Here is a 24,242-nt window from a genome sequence, read left to right as displayed (position 1 = left end):
TTAAACAGAAAGGCAAATTACTTCATTTTTTATAGTTAGCAACTTGACTTTGTATTGAACATTATTGGAAAAAATGTGATTCCCCCTCCTACAATGGCACTAAGGTATAGTAAAATATGGATTGTCCTTGTAATGGAAAAATTCTCTCACCAAGTATGTACACAAGAGAAGTGCCAAAAATAGGACAGATATGTAGAAATTTTTGGTCACCCTATCAAGCATACTCAAAAGAGGAGAAAGAAAAGGAGTACTTGTGGCACCTTAGAGACTAACCAATTTATTTGAGCATGAGCTTTCGTGAGCTACAGCTCACGAAAGCTCATGCTCAAATAAATTGGTTAGTCTCTAAGGTGCCACAAGTACTCCTTTTCTTTTTGCGAATACAGACTAACACGGCTGTTACTCTGAAACCTGTCAAAAGAGGAGGGCTCTTCAGCCAGCAAACCAGACTGTTTAGCCAGGTTCATTAAATATTAACCTGATCCTGAATAAATAATATATGAAATAGTATGTTAATTTTCTATTATAACTTTGCCTTAATAAAAAGTTTAAAAAAAACACCAAACCTAAGGGAATCTTCTAGAAGGACTAATAATGGCTCCACTGTAAGGAATGGAGCTGGATTTTACCTTTGGCAGGACATTAAAACCTCTCTAGAACTGAAACAATGGCCTGATGTAAAAAAAACAAAACTTGGAAAGTACTCCTAAAGGATTCTGGGTATTTTGGGGGTGTTCTGGTATCTAGCAAACGTTCCTAGAAAAATAAACAGTCAAAATTTCATTTTACAGAAATTTTGTATGATGTGGGGAAATTCTGTACCTCTTTTGTTCAAAAACTACAGCATCCAGTTACTTCAAAGTTCACAGAACTACAAGCCCTTCTCTGAACTACAAGCCTCTTTTCTGAAATCTTTTGGCCCATCTCTTCAAAAATAGACAATTTTTACTTAACTAGAAAGAAACATCAGAATGAGGCTCCTGAATTTCAGCAATATTGACATAGCCTCACTACCTAGGAAGGTTCTAAGAGAGAGAGAGAGCGCTCTCCATCAAAGTATGCTTTGGCCTAGAAGCCACAAAGGCCAAGAGTTCAAGTCTCAGTGCTTGCATGGACTGGTGTTAATATTCTTGTGTGCTTCCAGCCCTTATTATTGAATAAGGGCTAAGGAGGCAAGAGTGCATGTTACTTTTGAAAATGGAACTTATGCTCATAAGTCTCTTAGGCACTTTTGACGATTTTGCCATACTTCTGACACAGCCAGAACTAGAATTCATGTCTCTGCCATGTTAGAACTAAGCGTTGAGTATTTAACTTCATTGCTTTTCAAAAACAGTAGGCCAAATCTGTGTTTAGCTATGTTGTTTGCAAAAATGGGGCTATTCCTGCATATTCACCTCTCCAAAACACTGACATACAAATAAATGATAGTCTTTAAATAAATTATTGGATACTATTTTCTCTATGTGATGGTCTTGTGATTAAAGCACTAGGCTATGTCTCGATAACCAAGCTCTATCCTTAACTCTGCCTCAAAATTCCTACGGGAACTTTAGCAAGTCAATCAAGCCAATGTTTTCAACGGTGGCTACTAAGTGATATCTCTTTTAGTTATTTTCATATTATATGTTATTTTGAAAAATGATTAAAAAGTTGTATTAGTTTTTCAAAAAGCCAACCTCAAACTAAAATAAAAAGGCAGATTAATATTTTGGCAATTATAATAATATATGATGAAAGGGGACTAATATGCTTTTTAGAGTTTTTCTGTACATGTTCTGAAGTCCAAGCTATACATTTACTCTTTCAAAGGCAGATCTTTCCTTTAATATCTTTTTTCCACCTCTCTCAGGAAAACAACATTAAAATGTTTCTTCTCTTTAGTACACAATTATAAAATATAAACATTTATTTGACCTTTTACACTTGTATGGCTTATTCAAAATTACTATGGTATGTGCAAGTTCACATAACTTTATTAAGGGGAGAAAAGGGATCTTATTTTCCACCTATCCACTATATTCACCTTAAAAAGCAAAGAAATTATTACACATTTTTAAAGAATATTTAAGGTTGCATAAGGTTAACACTCAGCCTACACAAACCCTTTAAGAAAATGTCCAGCTAAGGGTTCAAGAGAGAATTTAACATACTGTAACACCCACACATCACACACCAAACTCTCTTCCAAACTCCATCCTTCTATAAGTAAGTCCCAGATGCCTCCAATATGTAAAACAACACAATATCCCACCTCCCGTAACAGAATGTACCCTGGTGTCGACGCCCTACACACTATCGTAATAATCTTTGAACAAAGTATGCCTTGTGAGATGTCATGTAAAAACTCATAATTTACTTAATATCATCATGGCAAAACGCACACAGCAGTATTATATGTGCAGTTATAGACATATGCTGAGATCAAGACTAAAAGTAGAAGTCTGGGGAGTAGCCAAACCAGTTCCTCCGAGACGATGGGCAAGCTGATGCCTCAGCAAGGAGTAAACAAGGCTGATGGACTGTTACCTGTCTTTCATTGAGTCAATTATTTTTCAGCATCTAGCACAATGCCTAACCTATTCTGTATGTGTTGTCTTTGGATGCTACTGCTATAGAAAGAAAGAAAGACAGAAAGGGTTAGAGTTAAGGTTAGGGGATTAGCATTAAGGGTTGACACCTAATTAGAAAAAATCTTAACTGAAATGTAATTATACCACTTTGGAATTGAAGTTTTTCATTTACTCTTCTATGGGGGGAGTCACCTCTTTTGATTTACAGATCATGATTTACAACTGAGCAATGTGTTATTGTGAATGCATATGACAACTTATCAGGTGGTTGATGGTGATGCAGAAAACTGACAATGGATTTTACAGAATGGAGAAAGGATCAAAGACGCAAATCTAGACGATAAAACAAGGTTAATTTTTAAAGAACAAACCTCCTGCAACAGATCCTCTACCGAATGGTTGAATCGGTCCACAAATTCATCAATCAGCTGGCTGTGGGCTATGTCAACTCTATTTTGAATGGTATATTCTTCACTGCACAGGATGCTATAGGTTTTACTGCAGGCTTCTAGAACATCTGATTCTACATGCTTCTCCACAACAAACTTAATCTGCTTTAACAAGGCATCCAGATGCTGTGGATCAGACAAAAAAAGTCAGTTTTCACATTACATAGAATATTCCATAAACAATGAAACTCAAGAAGACAATGTTAAGCAGTAAAAGATTATTACATCCTATTCCAAATGTAGCCATTTAATATGAACATGACTAATCAGTCAGTTGAAAGCCATCAGAGTGCCTGCATAGTGTATCATACCTTCTCCATTCTGCCTGTACTGTAGATTTCCAGGTCAAAATACTGGGGGATTTGCAGAAGGTTTGCTACTTTCTCTGCATCAGCAGAATACTAGAGATTATTGAAATAAAGAAAATGAAGAGCAATTAATGTCTATACTACAGAATGAAAAAATTATATACATTATCAGTAAAGAATATATTTTGTGGGAAACTGTACCTTTGAAAGTAACATAGGAAGCGCAATAATGAAATGTTCAGTCAATTTGTTTCTGTCATCTATCTGAGTTTTCCTTTCTTTTGCAGTTAACACCTGTAAAAATAAGGAAAAATGTGCTATAAAATAATTAAATGTCTTAATGTCATTAATCCAATAATAAATCGAAGGGTCAAGATCCCAAAAGTGGAAGCTAATTCAAAATTAAAACCAGTGTAGGCATTTTTTAAAGAAAGGAAGGAAGGAATTAAAAAAGAGATCATCAGGGATGCAGAGCATGTGAATGGGAAAGCAGTAAGAACTCCAGTTACCTTAAGGGAAAACCTCATTTCCTCCATTGTGATATTGTCTCCATATATCCCCCATTTTTGAGGCCATTTTGGCAATACTGAAGTTAATGAAAATTTTGCTATTGCCTATAATGGGACCAACATTTGGCTGTCAGAGGAACCATTGTGATCATCCAATATGACCTTTTGTATAACACAGGCCATAGAACTTCCCCTAAAATAACTCCTAGAGCTTATCTTTTAGAAAAACATCCAAACTTGATTTAAAAATTGTTAATGATAGAGAATCCACCATGACCCCTGCTAAGTTGTTCCAATGGTTAATTACGCTCACTGTAAAAATGTACAGCTTTATTTCCAGTCTGAATTTGTCTAGCTTCATCTTCCAGTCATTGAATTGTGTTAGACCTTTTCTGTAAGACTGAAAAGCCCATATTAAATATTTGTTCTCCATGTAAGTATTATAGTCTGTCATTAAGTCACCCCTTAAACTTTTCTTTGTTAAGATAAATAGCTTGATCTCCTTGAGTCTATCCCTAGAAGTCGTGACTTCTAATCATTCTCATGGCTCCTCTCTGAACCCTCTTGAATTTATGAAAATCATTCTTTGAATTGTGAGCACCATAACCAGACACAGTATTTCAGCAGCAGTTGCATCAGTGCCAAATCAGAGGTAAGATAACCTCTCCACTCGAGATTCGTGTTTATGCCTCCAAGAATCGCATTACTTCTATTGGCCACAGCATCACGCTGTGAGTCATAGTAAGTGGGGTGCAGAGACTCTGCTCACCAGCTCCACCCAGACCCACAGACAGGCCACCTTCCAAGATCCTAGGGTCATGGAGGTCTTAAGACTTGCATCTAGATCAGACCAGAGTCTCTCCTGACAGTAGTCAGTAAGATGCCTGGCTTTGGTGTAAGAAGTCAGGCAGGGATTCAACAGGCATACTGCTAGGAAGGGTCTGTCCCAGTGGTAGGGCTAGAATGGATAACGACCCAAATTGAACCCCTTATCAGCTTTTACTGCAAACACCCTAAAACATATTAGTATGTTCCCTTACATGGTGTGCCATTATAGGCACTCCTAAGTTGCTGCTGGTCCTGGGCCCTAAAATTTCATAGTCCCAGTCCAGGTGATCAGTATGACACTGGTACATTCTGGGTCTAAGACAGACTTACAATAAGATAGCCAAGGAACAACGGGAATGTGGCCGACCTTCAACAAGCCAATCAATATCCCCATTTTAGACTCTAGTCATTATTCTTGTAGACTGGGTAGACTGGAATAATCAGACAGGAGAAGTCACCACTCAATTTCCAGTGCCCTGAGTTGTAACAACATAACTTTTGCAACTGGTGCAGGGAGTTCTTTTCCCAGTACTTCTAGGAAGGGAGAGAAACACATCCAGACTCCTGGCCTATTTTTTTCTTCTTCTAGAAACGTGCAAGGAAGTTGATTATATCTGTGTATCTTGATTTGTTGATCAGTGGCATCCGGTGGGGCCTGAAGACACCAGTGAGTCTTTTACCATGAGTGGAAGTTCCTTTGGAGAGAGGTAGGCATTGATTTGATGGTCTCTTTGAAAAAAATGCAGCTGAAAATTAGTATGCCCAGGGAAAAAAGGAAAGATGTGTTGCCTTATATATAAAAAATGTATACAATTGGACTGAGGTTGAGATGGAAATAGGAGACAGACTTGTTGAAAATATCTGGGTAAGGATAAAAGGAGTAAAAAACAAGGGTGATGTCATGGTAGTGGTCTGCTACAGACCGCCTAACCAGGAAGAAGAGGTGGATGAGGCTATTTATAAACTATTAACAAAATCATCCAAAGCACAGGATTAGGTGGTGATGGGGGACTTCAACTACCCAGACATCTTTTGGGAAAATAACATAGCAGGGCACAGATTATACAAGAAGTTCTTGGAATGTATTGGAGAGAACGTTTTCTTTCAGAAGATGGAGAAAGGCACTACAGGAGAGGCTGTTCTAGATTTCATTTTGAGAAATGGGAGGAACTGGTTGAGAATTTCAAAGTGGAAGGCAAACTGGGAGAAAGTGATCATGAAATTGTTGACAGAGTTCATGATTCTAAGGAATGGTAAGAGGGAAAAAAGCCTAATAAAAGTAATGGATTTTAAGGAAGCAAACTTTAGCAAACTCAGGGAGTTGGTGGGTAAGATCCCAGGGGAAGCAATTCTAAGTGTAAAAACAGTTTAAGAGAGTTGGCAGGTTTTCAAAGAGACATTAATGAGGGCACAAGAGCAAATTATACCACTATGTAGGAAAGAGACCGCCCTGGCTTAACTAGGAGATCTTCAATTATCTGAAACTCAAAAAAGAGTCATACAAAAAGTGGAAACTGTCAAATTACAAAGGATTAATATAAACAAATAACACAAGTAAGCAGGGACAAAATTAGAAAGGCCAAGGCACAAAAATGAGATTAAACTAGCTAGAGACATAAAGGGTAAGAAGAAAATATTCTACAAATACATTAGAAGCAAGAAGACAACCAAGGACAGGGTAGCCCCGTTACTCAGTAAGGGGGGAAAAACAATAACAGAAAATGTGGAAATGGCAGAAGTGCTAAATGATTTTGTTCCGTTTTCACCAAAAACTTTAGTAGCAATTAGACATCTAACTTAATAAATGACAGTGAAAATGAGGTAGAATCAGAGGCTAAACTAGGGAAAGAACAAGTTAAAAATTACTTAGACAAGTTAGATGTCTTCAAGTCACCAGGGCCTGATGAAATACATCCTAGAATACTCAAGAAGCTGACTGAGAAGGTATCTGAGCATTAGCAATTATCTTTGAAAAGTCATGGAAGATGGGTGAGATTTTAGAGGACTGGAAAAGGCCAAATATAGTGCCAATCTATAAAGAGAGGAATAAGGACAATTAGGGGAATTACAGACAATTCAGCTTAACTTTGGTACCTGGAAAGATAATGGAACAAATGATCAAGCAATCAATTTGCAGACACCTAGAAGATAAAAAAGGTGATAAATAACAGTCAGCACGGATGTGTCAAGAACAAATCATGTTAAACCAAACTAATAGCTTTTTTTGACAGGATAACAAGCTTTCCTGATAGGCGAGAAGCAGTAGATGTTGTATATCTTAACTTTAGTAAGACTTTTGATACTGTCTTGCATGGGAAATACAACCTAGGTGGAGCTACTATAAGGTGGGTGCAAAAGCGGTTGGAAAACCATTCCCAGAGAGTAATCATCAGTGGTTCACAGTCAAGCTGGAAGGGCATATCAAATGGGTCCAGTTCTCTTCAATATCTTCATCAATGATTTAGATAATGGCATAGAGAGTACAATTACAAAGTTTGTGGATGATACCAAGCTGGGAGGTGTTGCAAGTGCTTTGGAGGAAAGGATTAAAATTCAAAATGATCTGGACAAACTGGAGAAATGGTCTGAAGTAAATAGGATGAAATTCAATAAGGACAAATGCAAAGTACTCCACTTAGGAAGGAAGAATCAGTTGCACACATACAAAATGGGAAATGACTGCCTAGGAAGGAGTACTGTGGAAAGGGATCTGGGGGACATAGTGGATCACATGCTTACTATGATTCAACAGCATAACACTGTTGCAAAAAAAAAAAGGGGGGGGGGAATAAAATTCTGGAATGTATTAGCAGGAATGTTTTAAGCAAGACACAAGAAGAAATTCTTCTACTCTACTCCAGGATTTGGAAACACTGGAGAAAGTCCAGAGAAGAGCAACAAAAATTATTAGTGGTCTAGAAAACATGACCTATGATGGAAGATTGAAAAAGTGGGTCTGTTTACTCTGGAGAATAGAAGACTGGGGGAAGGGAGGGAGACATGATAACAGTTTTCAAGTACATAAAAGGTTGCTACAAGGAGGAGGGAGAAAAATCTGTCCTCTCTAACCTTAGAAGATAGGACAGGAAGCTTAAATTGCAGCTAGGATGGTTTAGGTTGGACATTAAGAAAAACTTCTTGTCAGGGTGGTTAAGCAGTGGAATAAATTCCCTAGGGAGGCTGTGGACTCTCCATCATTGGAAATTTTTAAGAACAGGTTAGACAAACACCTGTCGGGGTTGGTCTAGATAATACTTAGTCTTTCCTTAAGTGCAGGGGACTGGACTAGAAGACTTCTCAAGGTCCCTTCCAGTCCTACGATTCTATGCCCTGGTCTACACTAGGACTTTAGGTCGAATTTAGCAACGTTAAATCGATTTAAACCTGCACCCGTCCACACAGTGAAGCCCTTTATTTCGACTTAAAGGGCTCTTAAAATCGATTTCCTTACTCCACCCCTGACAAGTGGATTAGCGCTTAAATCGACGTTCCCAGCTCGAATTTGGGGTACTGTGGACACAATTCGATGGTATTGGCCTCCGGGAGCTATCCCAGAGTGCTCCATTCTGACCGCTCTGGACAGCACCCTCAACTCAGATGCACTGGCCAGGTAGACAGGAAAAGAACCGCGAACTTTTGAATCTCATTTCCTGTTTGGCCAGCGTGGCAAGCTGCAGGTGACCATGCAGAGCTCATCAGCTCAGGTGACCATGATGGAGTCCCAGAATCGCAAAAGAGCTCCAGCATGGAACGAACGGGAGGTACGGGATCTGATCGCTGTTTGGGGAGAGGAATCCGTGCTATCAGAACTCCGTTCCAGTTTTCAAAATGCCAAAACCTTTGTCAAAATCTCCCAGGGCATGAAGGACAGAGGCCATAACAGGGACCCGAAGCAGTGCCGCGTAAAACTGAAGGAGCTGAGGCAAGCCTACCAGAAAACCAGAGAGGCAAACAGCCGCTCTGGGTCAGAGCCCCAAACATGCCGCTTCTATGATGAGCTGCATGCCATTTTAGGGGGTTCAGCCACCACTACCCCAGCCGTGTTGTTTGACTCCTTCAATGGAGATGGAGGCAATACGGAAGCAGGTTTTGGGGACGAAGAAGATGATGATGAGGAGGAGGTTGTAGATAGCTCACAGCAAGCAAGCGGAGAAACCGGTTTTCCCGACAGCCAGGAACTGTTTCTCACCCTAGACCTGGAGCCAGTACCCCCCGAACCCACCCAAGGCTGCCTCCTGGACCCAGCAGGCGGAGAAGGGACCTCTGGTGAGTGTACCTTTTAAAATGCTATACATGGTTTAAAAGCAAGCATGTGAAAGGATTACTTTGCCCTGGCATTTGCGGTTCTCCTAGATGTAGTCCTAAAGCCTTTGCAAAAGGTTTCTGGGGAGGGCAGCCTTATTTCGTCCTTCATGGTAGGACACTTTATCACTCCAGGCCAGTAACACATACTCGGGAATCACTGTAGAACAAAGCATTGCAGTGTATGTTTGCTGGCATTCAACCAAAATCCGTTCTTTCTCTCTCTGTGTTATCCTCAGGAGAGTGAGATATAATTCATGGTCAACTGGTTGAAATAGGGTGCTTTTCTTCAGGGACACTCAGTATAGCCCATTCCTGCTGGGCTGTTTGCCTGTGGCTGAACAGAAATGTTCCCCGCTGTTAGCCACAGGGAGGGGGGAAGGTTGAGGGGGTAGTCACGCGGTGGGAGGAGGCAAAATGCGACCTTGTAACGAAAGCACATGTGCTATGTATGTAATGTTAACAGCAAGGTTTACCCTGAAAGAGTGTAGCGACTGTTTTATAAAATGTGTCTTTTTAAATACCGCTGTCCCTTTTTTTTTCTCCACCAGCTGCATGTGTTTCAATGATCACAGGATCTTCTCCTTCCCAGAGGCTAGTGAAGCTTAGAAAGAAAAAAAAACGCACTCGCGATGAAATGTTCTCCGAGCTCATGCTGTCCTCCCACACTGACAGAGCACAGACGAATGCGTGGAGGCAAATAATGTCAGAGAGCAGGAAAGCACAAAATGACCGGGAGGAGAGGTGGCGGGCTGAAGAGAGTAAGTGGCGGGCTGAAGAGAGTAAGTGGCGGGCTGAAGACAGGGCTGAAGCTCAAATGTGGCGGCAGCGTGATGAGAGGAGGCAGGATTCAATGCTGAGGCTGCTGCAGGACCAAACCAGAATGCTCCAGTGTATGGTTGAGCTGCAGCAAAGGCAGCTGGAGCACAGACTGCCACTGCTGCCCCTCTGTAACCAACCGCCCTCCTCCCCAAGTTCCATAGCCTCCACACCCAGACGCCCAAGAACGCGGTGGGGGGGCCTCCAGCCAACCAGCCACTCCACAACAGAGGATTGCCCAAAAAAAAGAAGGCTGTCATTCAATAAATTTTAAAGTTGTAAACTTTTAAAGTGCTGTGCTTAAAGTGCTGTGTGGCATTTTCCTTCCCTCCTCCACCACCCCTCCTGGGATACCTTTGTAGTCATCTACCTATTTGTGTGATGAATGAATAACGAATGCATGACTGTGAAGCAGCAATGACTTTATTGCCTCTGCAAGCGGTGATTAAAGGGAGGAGGGGAGGGTGGTTAGCTTACAGGGAAGTAGAGTGAACCAAGGGGCGGGGGGTTTCATCAAGGAGAAACAAACAGAACTTTCACACTGTAGCCTGGCCAGTCATGAAACTGCCTTTTCAAAGCTTCTCTGATGCGTACCGCGCCCTCCTGAGCTCTTCTAACCACCCTGGTGTCTGGCTGCGCGTAACCAGCAGCTAGGCGATTTGCCTCAACCTCCCACCCCGCCATAAACGTCTCCCCCTTACTCTCACAGATATTGTGGAGCACACAGCAAGCAGTAATAACAGTGGGAATATTGGTTTCGCTGAGGTCTAAGCGAGTCAGTAAACTGCGCCAGCGCGCCTTTAAACGTCCAAATGCACATTCTACCACCATTCTGCACTTGCTCAGCCTGTAGTTGAACAGCTCCTGACCACTGTCCAGGCTGCCTGTGTACGGCTTCATGAGCCATGGCATTAAGGGGTAGGCTGGGTCCCCAAGGATACATATAGGCATTTCAACATCCCCAACAGTTATTTTCTGGTCTGGGAAGAAAGTCCCTTCCTGCAGCTTTTGAAACAGACCAGAGTTCCTGAAGATGCGAGCGTCATGCACCTTTCCCGGCCATCCCACGTTGATGTTGGTGAAACGTCCCTTGTGATCCACCAGAGCTTGCAGCACTATCGAAAAGTACCCCTTGCGGTTTATGTACTCGCCGGCTTGGTGCTCTGGTGCCAAGATAGGGATATGGGTTCCGTCTATAGCCCCACCACAGTTAGGGAATCCCATTGCAGCAAAGCCATCCACTATGACCTGCACATTTCCCAGGGTCACTACCCTTGATATCAGCAGATCTTTGATTGCGTGAGCTACTTGCATCACAGCAGCCCCCACAGTAGATTTGCCCACTCCAAATTGATTCCCAACTGACCGGTAGCTGTCTGGCGTTGCAAGCTTCCACAGGGCTATCGCCACTCGCTTCTCAACTGTGAGGGCTGCTCTCAACCTGGTATTCATGCGCTTCAGGGCAGGGGAAAGCAAGTCACAAAGTTCCATGAAAGTGCCCTTACGCATGCGAAAGTTTCGCAGCCACTGGGAATCGTCCCAGACCTGCAACACTATGCGGTCCCACCAGTCTGTGCTTGTTTCCCGAGCCCAGAATCGGCGTTCCACAGCATGAACCTGCCCCATTAGCACCATGATGCATGCATTGGCAGGGCCCATGCTTTCAGAGAAATCTGTGTCCATGTCCTGATCACTCACGGGACCGCGCTGATGTCGCCTCCTCGCCCGGTATCGCGTTGCCATGTTCTGGTGCTGCATATACTGCTGGATAATGCGTGTGTTGGTTGATGTGCTCCTAATTGCCAAAATGAGCTCAGCAGCCTCCATGCTTGCCTTGGTATGGCGTCCGCACAGAAAAAAGGCGCGGAACGATTGTCTGCCGTTGCTCTGACGGAAGGAGGGGCGACTGACGACACCGCTTACAGGGTTGGCTTCAGGGAGCTAAAATCAACAAAGGGTGTGCCTGTACATCAAGGAGTATTTCAGGCAGGACTGCACGGAGGGTTCCAATAAGAAATGGTGCACCAAAGTTATCGTTGTTATTGGAACAAGGAGGTTAGCCTGGCCTCTGATTGATACATGGCTAGATTAACCTCGCTGCACCTTCTCTGTGACTGACTGCAGTGTGATCTAGACAGGGGAGGAGGAAAATGAGTACAAAACAAATCTGGTCTATTTCTTGTTCTGACCCACTCCATCTATCCTTTACATCTTTGGCTGGCAGCAGACAAAAAAGGCGCGAAATGATTGTCTGCCCTTGCTTTCACGGGGGGAGGGAGGGTGGGAACGGGGTCCTGACGATATGTACCCAGAACCACCCGCGACAATGTTTTAGCCCCATCAGGCATTGGGATATCAACCCAGAATTCCAATGGGCAGCGGAGACTGCGGGAACTGTGGGATAGCTACCCACAGTGCAACGCTCCGGAAGTCGACGCTTGCCTCGGTACTGTGGAAGCGCTCCGCCGAGTTAATGCACTTAATGCACTTAGAGCATTTTCTGTGGGGGGACACACACACTCGAATATATAAAACCGATTTCAAAAAAACCGACTTCTATAAATTCGACCTAATTTCGTAGTGTAGACATACCCTATGATACTATGTATTGGTAATTGTGGACTATGGTAGCCAGCCCCCCACAAATTGGTGAATGGCAGTCTCAAGACCCCAGTGAGTCACAGTGAAGGCCCTGGACTGAAGGGAAAGGTCTGGTTAGCCCAGGGAGAGCAGAAACTACTGAGCCTCTGACCATGTGGAGAAGGATACTTTACCCTGGAAGAGGAGGATTTTTTGTTTGGCTGAAGGGCCAAACTAGTCTAGCAGTGGAGGGAAGCTGAGGCAAAACTGCACTTAGGTAATAAATGAGGTAAGTGTTCCTTCATACAAACACGTCATGGCCTGGAAATGCACAGTCATGGCATAGAAACAACCTTATCTCAGCCCTCAAATGGTGTCATATGTTTGGATTTATTTTAAATTTGACCTTTACTCTGAAATTCCTGGTTTTGAAATGCTCGTTTTTGAGATAATTACAGCATGCATGTAATGTGTTTTACCCTCATATTACCAATCTATTCTCTCATCCTTAACTTCAGCTTAACATACTCAAGTCTGAGAATTTCTCTTTATTATTATAATTATTAAAATTTCATATCTGAATGTTGAAAAAGAAACCCAAACAGAATGCAACCATGTGAGATGGACAATGAGTGCCAGATATGAAGTATTAATCTCAATTTTTTAAGGTAACTTTTATGGTCACATTCACTGACAGACTCTGGCCACTTTGCACTGAGGTGAAGCAGCATAGAGAAGCTGGAAAAATATGAGCAAGTTAAGCATTGAATCTATAACTTATTTTCCATTGTCTTAGTTATCTGAAATACCAGATACTGTTTGAAAATGTTTTAATTGTTTTTTCAAAAATGCACAGAGAACCAGATTCACAGTGTTAAGAGTCACAACAGCTGGTTTTCCACTCTTGTTTTCAAAAGTTCATACCTGTGCTATGAAGTAATCCATACTGTTAGCTAGTGCACACGACAAAGTTTGATAAAGTTTAGTTTAAAAATTTAATTATTATTCTCATACATACCCTCTCCTATTTATCAAAATTCTTCTTGAATTGTGGGCACCAGAACTGGACACAGCCTTCCAACAGGAGTAGTGGGGAAAACAACCTAACTAGTTTTAAGATAGATCTTGATAAGTTTATGATAAGATTACATGATTATATTGCCAATGACATTAGGGGACTGGAATGGATGATGCAGGAGGTTCCTTCCAGTTCTATGTGTGGAACATTCTATGGGGTTCACCATGCTCACAGGCACTCACAGGGACAATTCTCCAATTAAGACATTAAAATTCTGAACAGCTGCCCATGCATAAACCTGGTAACTGTATCGCAAGTCCAGTATTCTAATTCTGTATTGGCAAAAGCTGCTCACTGGGCTCTCTCTACTTACATCACTTGGGAAAGGACTCAGACCTTGGGTCTTACAAGGCAGTCTTTGCCCACAATTTTCCTCCTCCTGCTCTGTCACGCTAATTTATGGACCTCTGTCAGGGTTCTGGTGTTTCAACAGTGTCCCCTTGAGGTGTTAACGGGGTTCTATCCTGACTCTAGGTCCAGTCACTCTAGTGGAAGCATTCTGAAGGGGACAGAGTCTCAACCCTCCAGCTGAATCTCTCTGGATGCTCACCCCTTCTGGGAACCCAACAAACAACAAAAAACTTAGGAGCAGGAAAATAAATTAAGGAAAAGGAATTTACAGTCAGTCCCAGTTGGGCCTCCAGCCTCTCTTCCTTCAGAGGGGCCTTGGATGGTGCGCAATCAAGTTCATAGTCTGCTGGGTGCCCAGCATAAGGAATACGATTCAGCCCCCTTCAGCTTAGGGGACTTGGGGTTTTCTTTTAGGCAAGGGAACAGGCTCTACTTGCTGACAGGCCTCTCCCTGTGAGCTGGGAAGCTCAGTGCTCTGCTCCCAGAGTTACCCTCTGTGAAGCTGAGCTTCCCCTCCTCTTTTGCTCCTCCTCCACTCTTGATAGGACTTGCAGGTATGGAAGGGACGGGGCCACTCCAGCCCAGAGCAACAACTTAACTCCTTCCTGCCTGGAGCAGAGTTTACACACCTCATTGCAACCTCGGTGAGGGAGTGTACCAGAGTACACATGTGCAGCTCATCTACTGTCTGTCTCCACTGGCTGTGAGCCTGAGACACACTACTCCTCCCCCATATTCAGGAAGCATAGCAACCTTAATTTGGCTCTCTTGTACATCTGAATTATGATAGTGTTAAATCACATGATCACATACTTTTTGCTCCACAGGACCCCTGCCTTATTCAGTGCACAGGATGGACTGTAAAATGAGGCAGAAGGTTACAAGAGGAGGAAAGATGTTCTCTTACGTTTGAGACTGGGCTGGAAATCCGCAGAGATGGGTTCTAGCCTTGGCCCTGCCACAGGATCAGTAAATGACATTGTGCAAGACTGTAGCATAATGCATATGCTCAAGGGGCTGAATTGAGGTTATACAGGTAACTTTAACACTGGCATTTCCTAACCTTTGAGTGCTCGACTTTGCAACTTTAATGTTTAATGTTCAGGAAAGCAGACTTCGACTCCCTCAGGGAACGGATGGGTAGGATCCCCTGGGGGACTAACATTAAGGGGAAAGGAGTCCAGGAGAGCTGGCTGTATTTCAAGGAATCCCTGTTGAGGTTACAGGGACAAACCATCCCGATGTGTCGAAAGAATAACAAATATGGCAGGCGACCAGCTTGGCCTAACGGTGAAATCCTAGCGGATCTTAAACATAAAAAAGAAGCTTACAAGAAGTGGAAGGTTGGACATATGACCAGGGAAGAGTATAATAATATTGCTCGGGCATGTAGGAATGAAATTAGGAGGGCTAAATCGCACCTGGAGCTGCAGCTAGCGAGAGATGTCAAGAGTAACAAGAAGGGTTTCTTCAGGTATGTTGGCAACAAGAAGAAAGCCAAGGAAAGTGTGGGCCCCTTAATGAATGAGGGAGGCAACCTAGTGACAGAGAATGTGGCAAAAGCTAATGTACTCAATGCTTTTTTTGCCCCCCTCTATTCGACATTGGTGAGGCCTCATCTGGAGTACTGTGTCCAGTTTTGGGCCCCACACTATAAGAAGGATGTGGATAAATTGGAGAGAGTCCAGCGAAGGGCAACAAAAATGATTAGGGGTCTGGAACACATGACTTATGAGGAGAGGCTGAGGGAACTGGAATTGTTTAGACTGCAGAAGAGAAGAATGAGGGGGGATTTGATAGCTGCTTTCAACTACCTGAGTGGTGATTCCAGAGGGGATGGTTCTAGACTATTCTCAGTGGTAGAAGAGGACAGGACAAGGAGTAATGGTCTCAAGTTGCAGTGGGGGAGATTTAGGTTGGATATTAGGAAAAACTTTTTCACTAGGAGGGTGGTGAAACACTGGAATGCGTTACCTAGGGAGGTGGTGGAATCTCCTTCCTTAGATGTTTTTAAGGTCAGGCTTGACAAAGCACTGGCTGGGATGATTTAATTGGCTATTGGTCCTTCTTTGAGCAGGGGGTTGGACTGGATGACCTCCTGAGGTCCCTTCCAACCCTGATATTCTATGATTCTATGATTCTTTCTACATATTGTTGTATGTAATTTGCTATAGGAAAGCATAAGACCCTTCCCCTCGACCAAAGAGAGATGGGAAAGTGGTTATACTTACAGATTTTAGGCGGGCTATTACTGAAGTACTACATAGCATTCCATGGTTGTGATAGTTTGATAAAAATATGGATAACTTCAAGGTGTTTAGGCAAAAGAAACCAAATGCTGTAAATCAAATCCGGATTGTAAGTAAACAGACCAATGGCATGCCAAGACACCTATGATTCCATTCTCACTGTCAGAAGAGGTTACTCATCTTGTGCAGTAATTTGAGTTCTTCAAGGTGTCTCCCCCTGTGGGTGCTCCACTTCAGGTGGGCCTATGCACTGTCCCTTTAGTCAGAATCTTTTGGTAGTGGTGTCCATTTGGCCCATGCATGTGCCCCACATATCCTTGTGCCTCAAGCTGAGGCTATATGGGGCTGAGCAGACTAACCGCCCTCAGTTCCTTCTCCACCACAAAGACCCACAAGGGAGACTCCAAAGCAGAAAGAAAGTAGGGTGGGTAGTGGAGCACATGCAGGAACAAACATCTTGAAGAACTGCAGTTACTACACAAAGTGAGTAATCTCTCCTTCTTCTTCGAGTAATGTCTCTGTGAGTGCTCCTATTCAGGTCACTCCCATGCAGTACTCCCTATGGCAAATTGCCAGTACGATTATGACGGGTCCCGCGCTTCCTCTTCTTGGGGGGGCGGGTTCAGGGCGCAGTTTCCTGCCCCTGAACTAGGGAATCTACTGTCCCACTAGTAACCCAGAAAAGGGTAGTGCAGAGGGAGGGACCTGGGCCTGCCCTCTACTCTGGGTCCCAGCCCAGGAGCCCTAGGGATAGTGGAAAACCACTTGAACTAGTGCTTCCTTCCCCTGGGCTACTGCCCTCTCCTGCTCTTCAGCTTGTGGTGCTTCCTGCCCTCTCTCTCTGCACAAGCCGGGTGTCTCTTTACCTACGGTCTTGGTCTTCTAGCCAGCCATGGCACTTCTCCAAACTCTCCTCTGCTCCAACTCCTCACCACTCTGCTCCAACTCCTTCAAACTGTTCTCTGCTCCAACTCCAAACCACTCTCCTCCAACTCTTTCCCCTGGCTGATTGAAGCAGGTGGGTTTTATCAGGTGACTAGCTTCAGATGCTCTAATTGGCTTCAGGTGCTTTTAATTAATCTATAGAAACCTTTCTTCCCTCTACAGGGAATAAGGCTTCTCCTCGTTCTGGGACTTACATATCTCTCCTATATCACTCTCCTGCTGCCTTCTGGCCATGCTGTATCACATCCCATTAAGGAGGTGGAAGGTTCAGAACAGAGTCCAATACAGAAGAGAAGTACATTGCGTACAGCAGCATCTGATTTTGCCACAGATACCAAAGCTTAATGATTAAAAAAAGATGAACAGAAGTACATCTGTAAGTAAGGCTTTGGATGTAGACTGTGCTCTTCTGGAATGTGTTATCACAATGGAAGGAGTGTGAACATGAATTCTGTCATAACAGATCTTAATAAAGCTGGAGATCCATTTTGATAACCTCTGTTTCTAAAGTACTGAACCGTTGTTTCTGTCCACAATGGACACAAATAGTCTTGAAGATCTTCTCAATGGTTTGGTCCTATCAAGGTAGAATGCCAATGCCCTTCTGACATCTAGGCTATGGAATATGGCTTCTTGAGTAGTCCGGTGGTTTGGGGAAAAAACCCTGGGAGATGAATGGTTTAACACGAAATTCTGAAGACCCCTTAGATAAAATCTTGGATGTGCACATAATGACTCTTTCTCTCTGGTGAATACCATAAATAAGGGATCTGTCATGAAGGCTAAGTGAACCTTAATGGAATTCACAGAAAACCCTGATTTTTCAGTTCCAATAGGTAATCCAATACCCAGGGAAAAGGAGAGTGAGTAGCCAAAATCTGACGACTGTTACACCAAAGATAATATTGTTTCCGTTTCTGGGATGTAAGTATGTCTTGTAGATTCTTTTCTACTATTTAATAAAACATGTTGCACCTCTGACAAACAGGATATCTCTATTGCCAAGAACCACCAAGGAACCATGCTTGGCGCCTCAGAATCTGCAGGTGGGAGTGAAGTGTTCAACCAGTATCTTGGGTCAGTGGGTGAGGACTGACTGTAAGCCTCCAGGAAGGGCGAGAAATGAGTTTGATCAAATAGGGATCCAGACCTGTCTGGGCCACATTGGTGCAATCAATATGACTCTGGCTCGATCTTGTTTCATCTTGTTGAGAACCTTTAATAGTAACAGTGTCAGTGGATACGCATAGAGAAGTCCTTTCATCCATGAGATGAAGAGAATGTTTTGTATCATATGGAGCACTACCTGATTGTGACATTCCTGAGGGTACAATCTGGGCTGTTTAACAGCTGTATCATCTCAATTCTCCAACCTGGGGTGCCTTTTACACTGCTTTGCTGTGAGAGCAACCTCTCCTGATCTGCTCACAGCCTCCAGCACGTAAATTATTCTCAGATACACTGTACGAGTGCTACGGCCAGTCACTCTTGAATTACACTGCAAGGCAACACTCAGTCCCAAACTTTCCCCAGAAATGTCTGTCTGGTACTCCACAGCCCACTCCTGGGCAATCCAAGCTCATATAAAGTCTGGCATTTTACGGATTTTCTCAAACATTTCAGTCCAGGCACACTGGTTTAGACAAAACAATAAAACAAGCTTATTAGCTAGAGAAGGATAGATTTTAAGTGATTACAAGTAAGGAGGCATAAAAGTTAGAATTGGTTACAAAGAAATAAAAGGTGAAACACAACTAACACCTAACTTAACAAGCTAAGTGAACTCAAAGCAAAAGTCTCTCTCACCACGTATTCTTGCAGTCTTACTGGCCGAATTCCTTTCTGCCAGGATCCCTCCCCAATCCAATGATGCTTCCTTTGTCCTTCAAGTGTTATCGATGCCGTGAATAGAGTTGAAGGAAAAAATGATTTGGGCATCTGTTTTTCATTCTTTATACTTTTTCCTCTCCTTTGAGAACCATCTCCAGCTGGGGTTTAGGAGACAGAAAATCTGTGGCATCAGGAACCTTCAGCTGTTTCTTTGTAAATTTCTTGCTCACATCCTTTTTCTTGCAAAGAATGGCTGTTTAAACAGACGATAGTCCATTTGATTTTGTTGACACTACTTGAGGTATCAGTTTGCCTTTTGTCTCCGAGGAACTGGTTTGTGGCTACTTTCCTAGATTTGGATTATGTCTTAACTGCATACAATATAATCTTATAACTTTACATACAATGTTGCCACACACATTTGACCAGGGCAATAATGATCAGCAAATCATGAGTTTTCAGATGATACCTTACAATGCATAGTTTGTACAAAATTTATCATAGTCTTGAAAAAGGGGTGGACGTTGGGATACGGACTGTCAGACTGATACGTTTTGCGTTGGCTGCCATGGCAAACAGAGTAACCTCCCGGCTCAGAATATCTTGTGAAGGACTCAGTAGTTCAGTTCCCATTCGTAATTTTGAAAGACATGTCTGCTGAGGTCATCTGCCTTAGAGTTCTCAATACCTTGGGAGGCAAGAAGCTGAAATGAATATGTGGTTGGCTATGCACCAACTTCAGAGTTTTATCACTTCAGCACAGAGAGATGGGGAATGTGCATCTTCCTAATGCTTGATATAATACATGCATGCCATGTTGTCGGTCATTATCTTTACAGAATTTGATTTGATTAGCAGTAGAAAGTGTGGACAAGCATTTTTGACGGCTCTCAATTCCAAAAGATCAATGTATAGAAGCTGCTCTTGCAGTGTCCATTTTTCCTCAAATCTTGTGAGGTCCCAGATGTAACCCGCAATCCAAAAATGAAGCATCTGATATTATCAGTATGGTAGGGGGAATCTACAAGAATGGAACACCTGTGCAGGTTTTGGTTTGGTCCTTCCACCAGTTGAGTGAGTGAGGAACCCACTGAGGTACAGATATTAATCTGCCTAAACTGCATTTGTTTGGTTTGTAATACCCTGTAGAACTCGGAGATGTAATCTGGCACGCTGCACACTACAAAGACACAAGCTGACATGTGTCCTAGCAGCTGAAGACAATCTTTTATTACTTGAGGACCACCCAGAATCTTTTAGATGAGATTTGCTCATGCATGAAATCTGTTGTATGGTAGCTATGCTCTGCCTGTCAGTGCATCCAGGGAAACTCCTATGAAATCTAAATGCTGTAGAGGAGTCAAAGAGGACTTTAAGGTTAATTTGAAGGCCCAAGCTGTGAAACAGGGAACAAGTGATCCTTACTGATGTCAGCGCTTCCTGACATTCTCTGTCCCTGATCAAACAATTGTCTATGTGTGGGAAAATGATTATACCCAAACGACGTAGGTAAACAGCAACTACTTCCAGAATGTTTGAAAATATCCTTGATACTGAAAATAGAACAAAAGGGAGCACCCTGTATTTGTAGAGCTCATTGTTTATTAGAAAATAAAGAAATCTCTTGTAGTGAAGAGTAAATAGAGACATTAAAATGAGTCTTCTAGGTTGAGAGTTGCAAACCAATCTCTTACTTCTAACAAAGGAATTATTTCTGCAAGTGTCACCATCCTGAATTTTTGTTGCTTTACACATTTATTTAGAGACCTAAGGTCTAAAATTAGCCTCCACCCCCCTCCATTCTTTTTGGGAATCAGGAAGTACTTTGAATAGAATCCCCTATGTTGCATAGGAACTGGTTCTATAGTTTCTAAATGTAGAAGACAGGTCACCTCTTGCTCTAGCAACTGATCATGAGAGGAGTCCTTGAAGAGGGATGGGGATGGGGAATGGGTAGGAGGGATAGATTTGAAATGGATAGTGTAATCAGCTGTTATGGTTTCCAAAACTCATTTGTTTGATGTTATATGTTCCCATGCATCCTGAAAATGGGAGAGAGGGCACCCAAAAGGAAGGAAAGGTGTAAGATGGTGCAGCTGTAAGACTTTGTCAGTTGGACGGTTGAGACTCTTGACAAAGCCATCAAAACTGTCACTTGGAGGACATGGATGGTTAAGATGATGTAGCTGTAGCCAAAGACGGTTTCTTTTTTGTGTATCTTGGTCTCTTGGACAGAGGTGCAGAAGGTCTACAATATGTTGAATATGGATGGGCATGCTCTCTGTGTCATCTGAGACCTAATAAATATCCTTTTATTTACTGGAGTGTAAATCCCTAGGGGTTGCAGTTTAGCTCAAGTCCTTTAAAGTGTGGAGAGATATATCCATCAGGTCCCCAAAGAGCTTGGACCATCAAAAATGAGGTTGTTGACAGTACTCTGCACCTCTCTTGTAAAGCCCAACATCCGTAGCCAAGATGCTCTTCTGAAGTTTGTAACATACTAGAGTTTATGGTGAGACTCCTGAATCTCCTCTAAGGGAATCTGCAGAATGTCAGCAATCTGCTTCATCAGTGCATGAAACTGCCCAAAGTCACCCGCCATAGAAGGTGATGAAGACATGACAGCTTAATTAGCACGTAAGTAGGATATATTAGAAAGAGGTGTCACCTCCTCATCGACCCTTGCCTCTTGCTCCTTAAAGATCTCTCTGGCCTAGATGATGGTAAAGGGGGGAGAGGAGAATGAACTCTTCTCTGTTCCTTCCGGTAGTGCGAGGACCTCAATGTAAACTGTTGTTGATAGAACACCCACAGATCCCAGTAAGGCCACTGAGGAGGCCCAAATGGCATAGGTTGTGGCAGCCATCTGTGTTCCTGCCATGTGGGTGTCATTTATGTCTATTCTCCTATAATCCGTCAGTGTAGGAGGGAAAACAATGTGTTCTAGAAACCTGCCCTGAAATTTGAGAATCTGATGAGTCCTCTTCCACATACTCATAGCTGTTGAGCTTGCAGAGCAGATGAGGGCAATGTGGTGTTCTAGATGATAGAGGGATCGGTGACCGAGAGAGTCTTGACAACTGACTAATCCCCAGCACTTGTTAACAGAGGAGACTCTGGCTCAGAAAGTATTATCAGATCCTTAGGGTATGTAAACTCTTGAGATACTGACTGTATCAAAGATTGGGCTGAGTGGGAACCTATGGAGGATGGCTTCAGTACTGTTGCAGCTGGCACCAAGCACTTGTTATAGGATTCCCTCAGTACCATAGGTAGGTGAGCAGTCTTTGATAGCGTTAATTTTCTTGTTATTTGTACTGAGTGTTGTTGAGGGATGGGGTTCGTCTTTTCAACCCGGAGCAGAGTTAAGTAAGGTTAACTGGCTGTGACTAGTATCTATGGATGAACACAGTTGATTTGCTAGGGGAATGGAAAGTCTGCATGCTCCTTTCTAAGTGAGCAATTTGTATCAATTCTGTGAGAAGACAAACAGTTTCTTTAAAAAAATCAAATGGAAATGGAAACCATGTGAAATAGGGAAATTCCTCTCCAACTCAATTATGGCAGATGGAAATCATCTTAGGAAACCCTTACTGTGGTTAAATTTTGTTGCAGTATTTGACTGAACTGTAAGATCTATTTCAACAACAGTCTACAGCCATAAGAATAGCCATACTGGGTCAGACCAAAGGTCCATCTAGCCCAGAATCCTGTAGTCTCACAGTGGCCAATGCCAGGTGCCCCAGAGGGAATGAACACAACAGGTAACCATCAAGTGATCCTTTCCCTGTCACTCATTCCCAGCTTCTGGCAAACAGAGGCTAGGGACACCATCCCTGCCCATCCTGGCCAATAGCTATTGATGGACCTATCCTCCATGAATTTATTTAGTTCTTTTACCTGTTATAGTCCTGGCCTTCACAACATCCTCTGGCAAAGAGTTCCACAGGTTGACTGTACTTTGTATGAAGAAATACTTCCTTTAGTATGTTTTAAACCTGCTGCCTATTAATTTCATTTGGTGACCCCTAGTTGAATCTTATTCTGTAAAGCTGAGGAATATTGACATAATTAACATTTATGAACCCTTTGTCATATTTGCTATACTGCTGCAAACTGATTTGACAATACTTACCTAAGTCAAGCAGTTAATAATTTTGTCTGGGTTTTTTTTAAACCAGAGAATAAAGAATTATTTTTCTATGATTTTAATAAAATGTATTGTCTGTCATTTTTCAACAAAAGCATTAAAAAAAAAAATGAGATGCCTTGTCTAAAAATCTGAAGAAAGTGATTTTTCTCAAGATATAATTTTACAACTACCTAATTACTTAGGAATGCAAAAGAACTTTAAAAAATTCTAACATATTCAGATTTATCATTTCCATTACTTTTCTCCAAAAAATAATTCAAGTCAGAACACAATTAGATGGTTACAAAAGTCCCATAAAAATTTTTGTCAATTGTAACAATCTGTCACTATGGTTCTACAGTACATCAATATAATATCACAGAATCATTGAGTATAAGGCCAGAAGGGACCACCACGTCATCCAGTCTGACCTCCTATATGTCACAGGCACCAACATCACCCAACCATTCACACACTGAACCCGACAGACAAAAGTATTACAATATATCTAATACCTATAACATAAACATTTCACAGTAATACAAAGGTCTGAACCATCTATTTCAATAACACTCACTCTCTTGCCAGTCCCCCTGCCCACTGGCGGATGTGCTTCAGCAGCTTGTCGAATTGTACACACCATCAACTCAATCAGAGCACTCTCTTGTCGGTCAGACATTGCTGTGGAGAAAGAAAAGGAAAGTAGATTTGATCATCTGTATTAAAGTAATCATGTACATGGTGATTTTATTGTATGAGTGCATAAAATGCAGAAAACTAGTCAATGGTAAAACTTTCAAGAGTACATAAGTGATTTAGAAGCCATAATCCCATTTTCAAAAAGTGATCTAGGGCCTGGTTTTCAAAGGCATTTAGGATCCTAAAGATGCAGAGAGATGCCTAATGAGATTTTTAACAAGCACCCATTGATTTAATTAGGAGTTAGGTGCCTAGGTGCTTGTGAAATTCTAATTAGGCACCTAAATCCCTTTGAACATCTGGACCTAAGGTCAATGTTGAAAATGGGACTTAGGCACTTCTGAAAATTCTACCCTGAGGTTAAATGTTAGTTTAGAATACAATCTATTCAGTACCATTATATAAGCTTTTCAAAATAATCTATTTCACCATTATCAGAAATTCCTGGTTTAACAGATTTTAAGGCCAGAAGGGACAATTATGATCCTTTACTCTGAACTCCTACAGAACATAGGCTACAGAGTTCTATGCAGTGATTCCTCTATTAAGCCCATAAATTCTGGTTGAGTTAGAAATCTTTTAGAGAAGCA

The 24,242-nt window shown here is 42.3% G+C and overlaps 1 protein-coding gene across 9 annotated transcripts in view; it reads right to left on the bottom strand.

Moving 5' to 3' along the window:
- The window catches only part of STAG1 (STAG1 cohesin complex component), a 380,157-nt gene that overhangs the window by 122,887 nt on the left and 233,028 nt on the right, over window positions 1–24,242 (bottom strand). For all 9 annotated transcript variants that reach the window (XM_073360216.1, XM_073360223.1, XM_073360219.1 and 6 more), the window contains 4 exons: window positions 23,531–23,634; window positions 3,532–3,624; window positions 3,334–3,423; window positions 2,945–3,148 (listed from right to left, as the gene is read on the bottom strand). In XM_073360216.1, coding sequence (XP_073216317.1) covers window positions 2,945–3,148; window positions 3,334–3,423; window positions 3,532–3,624; window positions 23,531–23,634 — 491 coding nt within the window. The remainder of the gene's footprint in view (window positions 1–2,944; window positions 3,149–3,333; window positions 3,424–3,531; window positions 3,625–23,530; window positions 23,635–24,242) is intronic.

Source organism: Lepidochelys kempii, chromosome 9 (assembly GCF_965140265.1).
Source record: "Lepidochelys kempii isolate rLepKem1 chromosome 9, rLepKem1.hap2, whole genome shotgun sequence".
Lineage (NCBI taxonomy): Eukaryota > Metazoa > Chordata > Testudines > Cheloniidae > Lepidochelys > Lepidochelys kempii.
The sequence above is the reverse complement of the archived record's forward strand: the minus strand, read 5'-3'. Positions and strand labels throughout refer to the sequence as shown.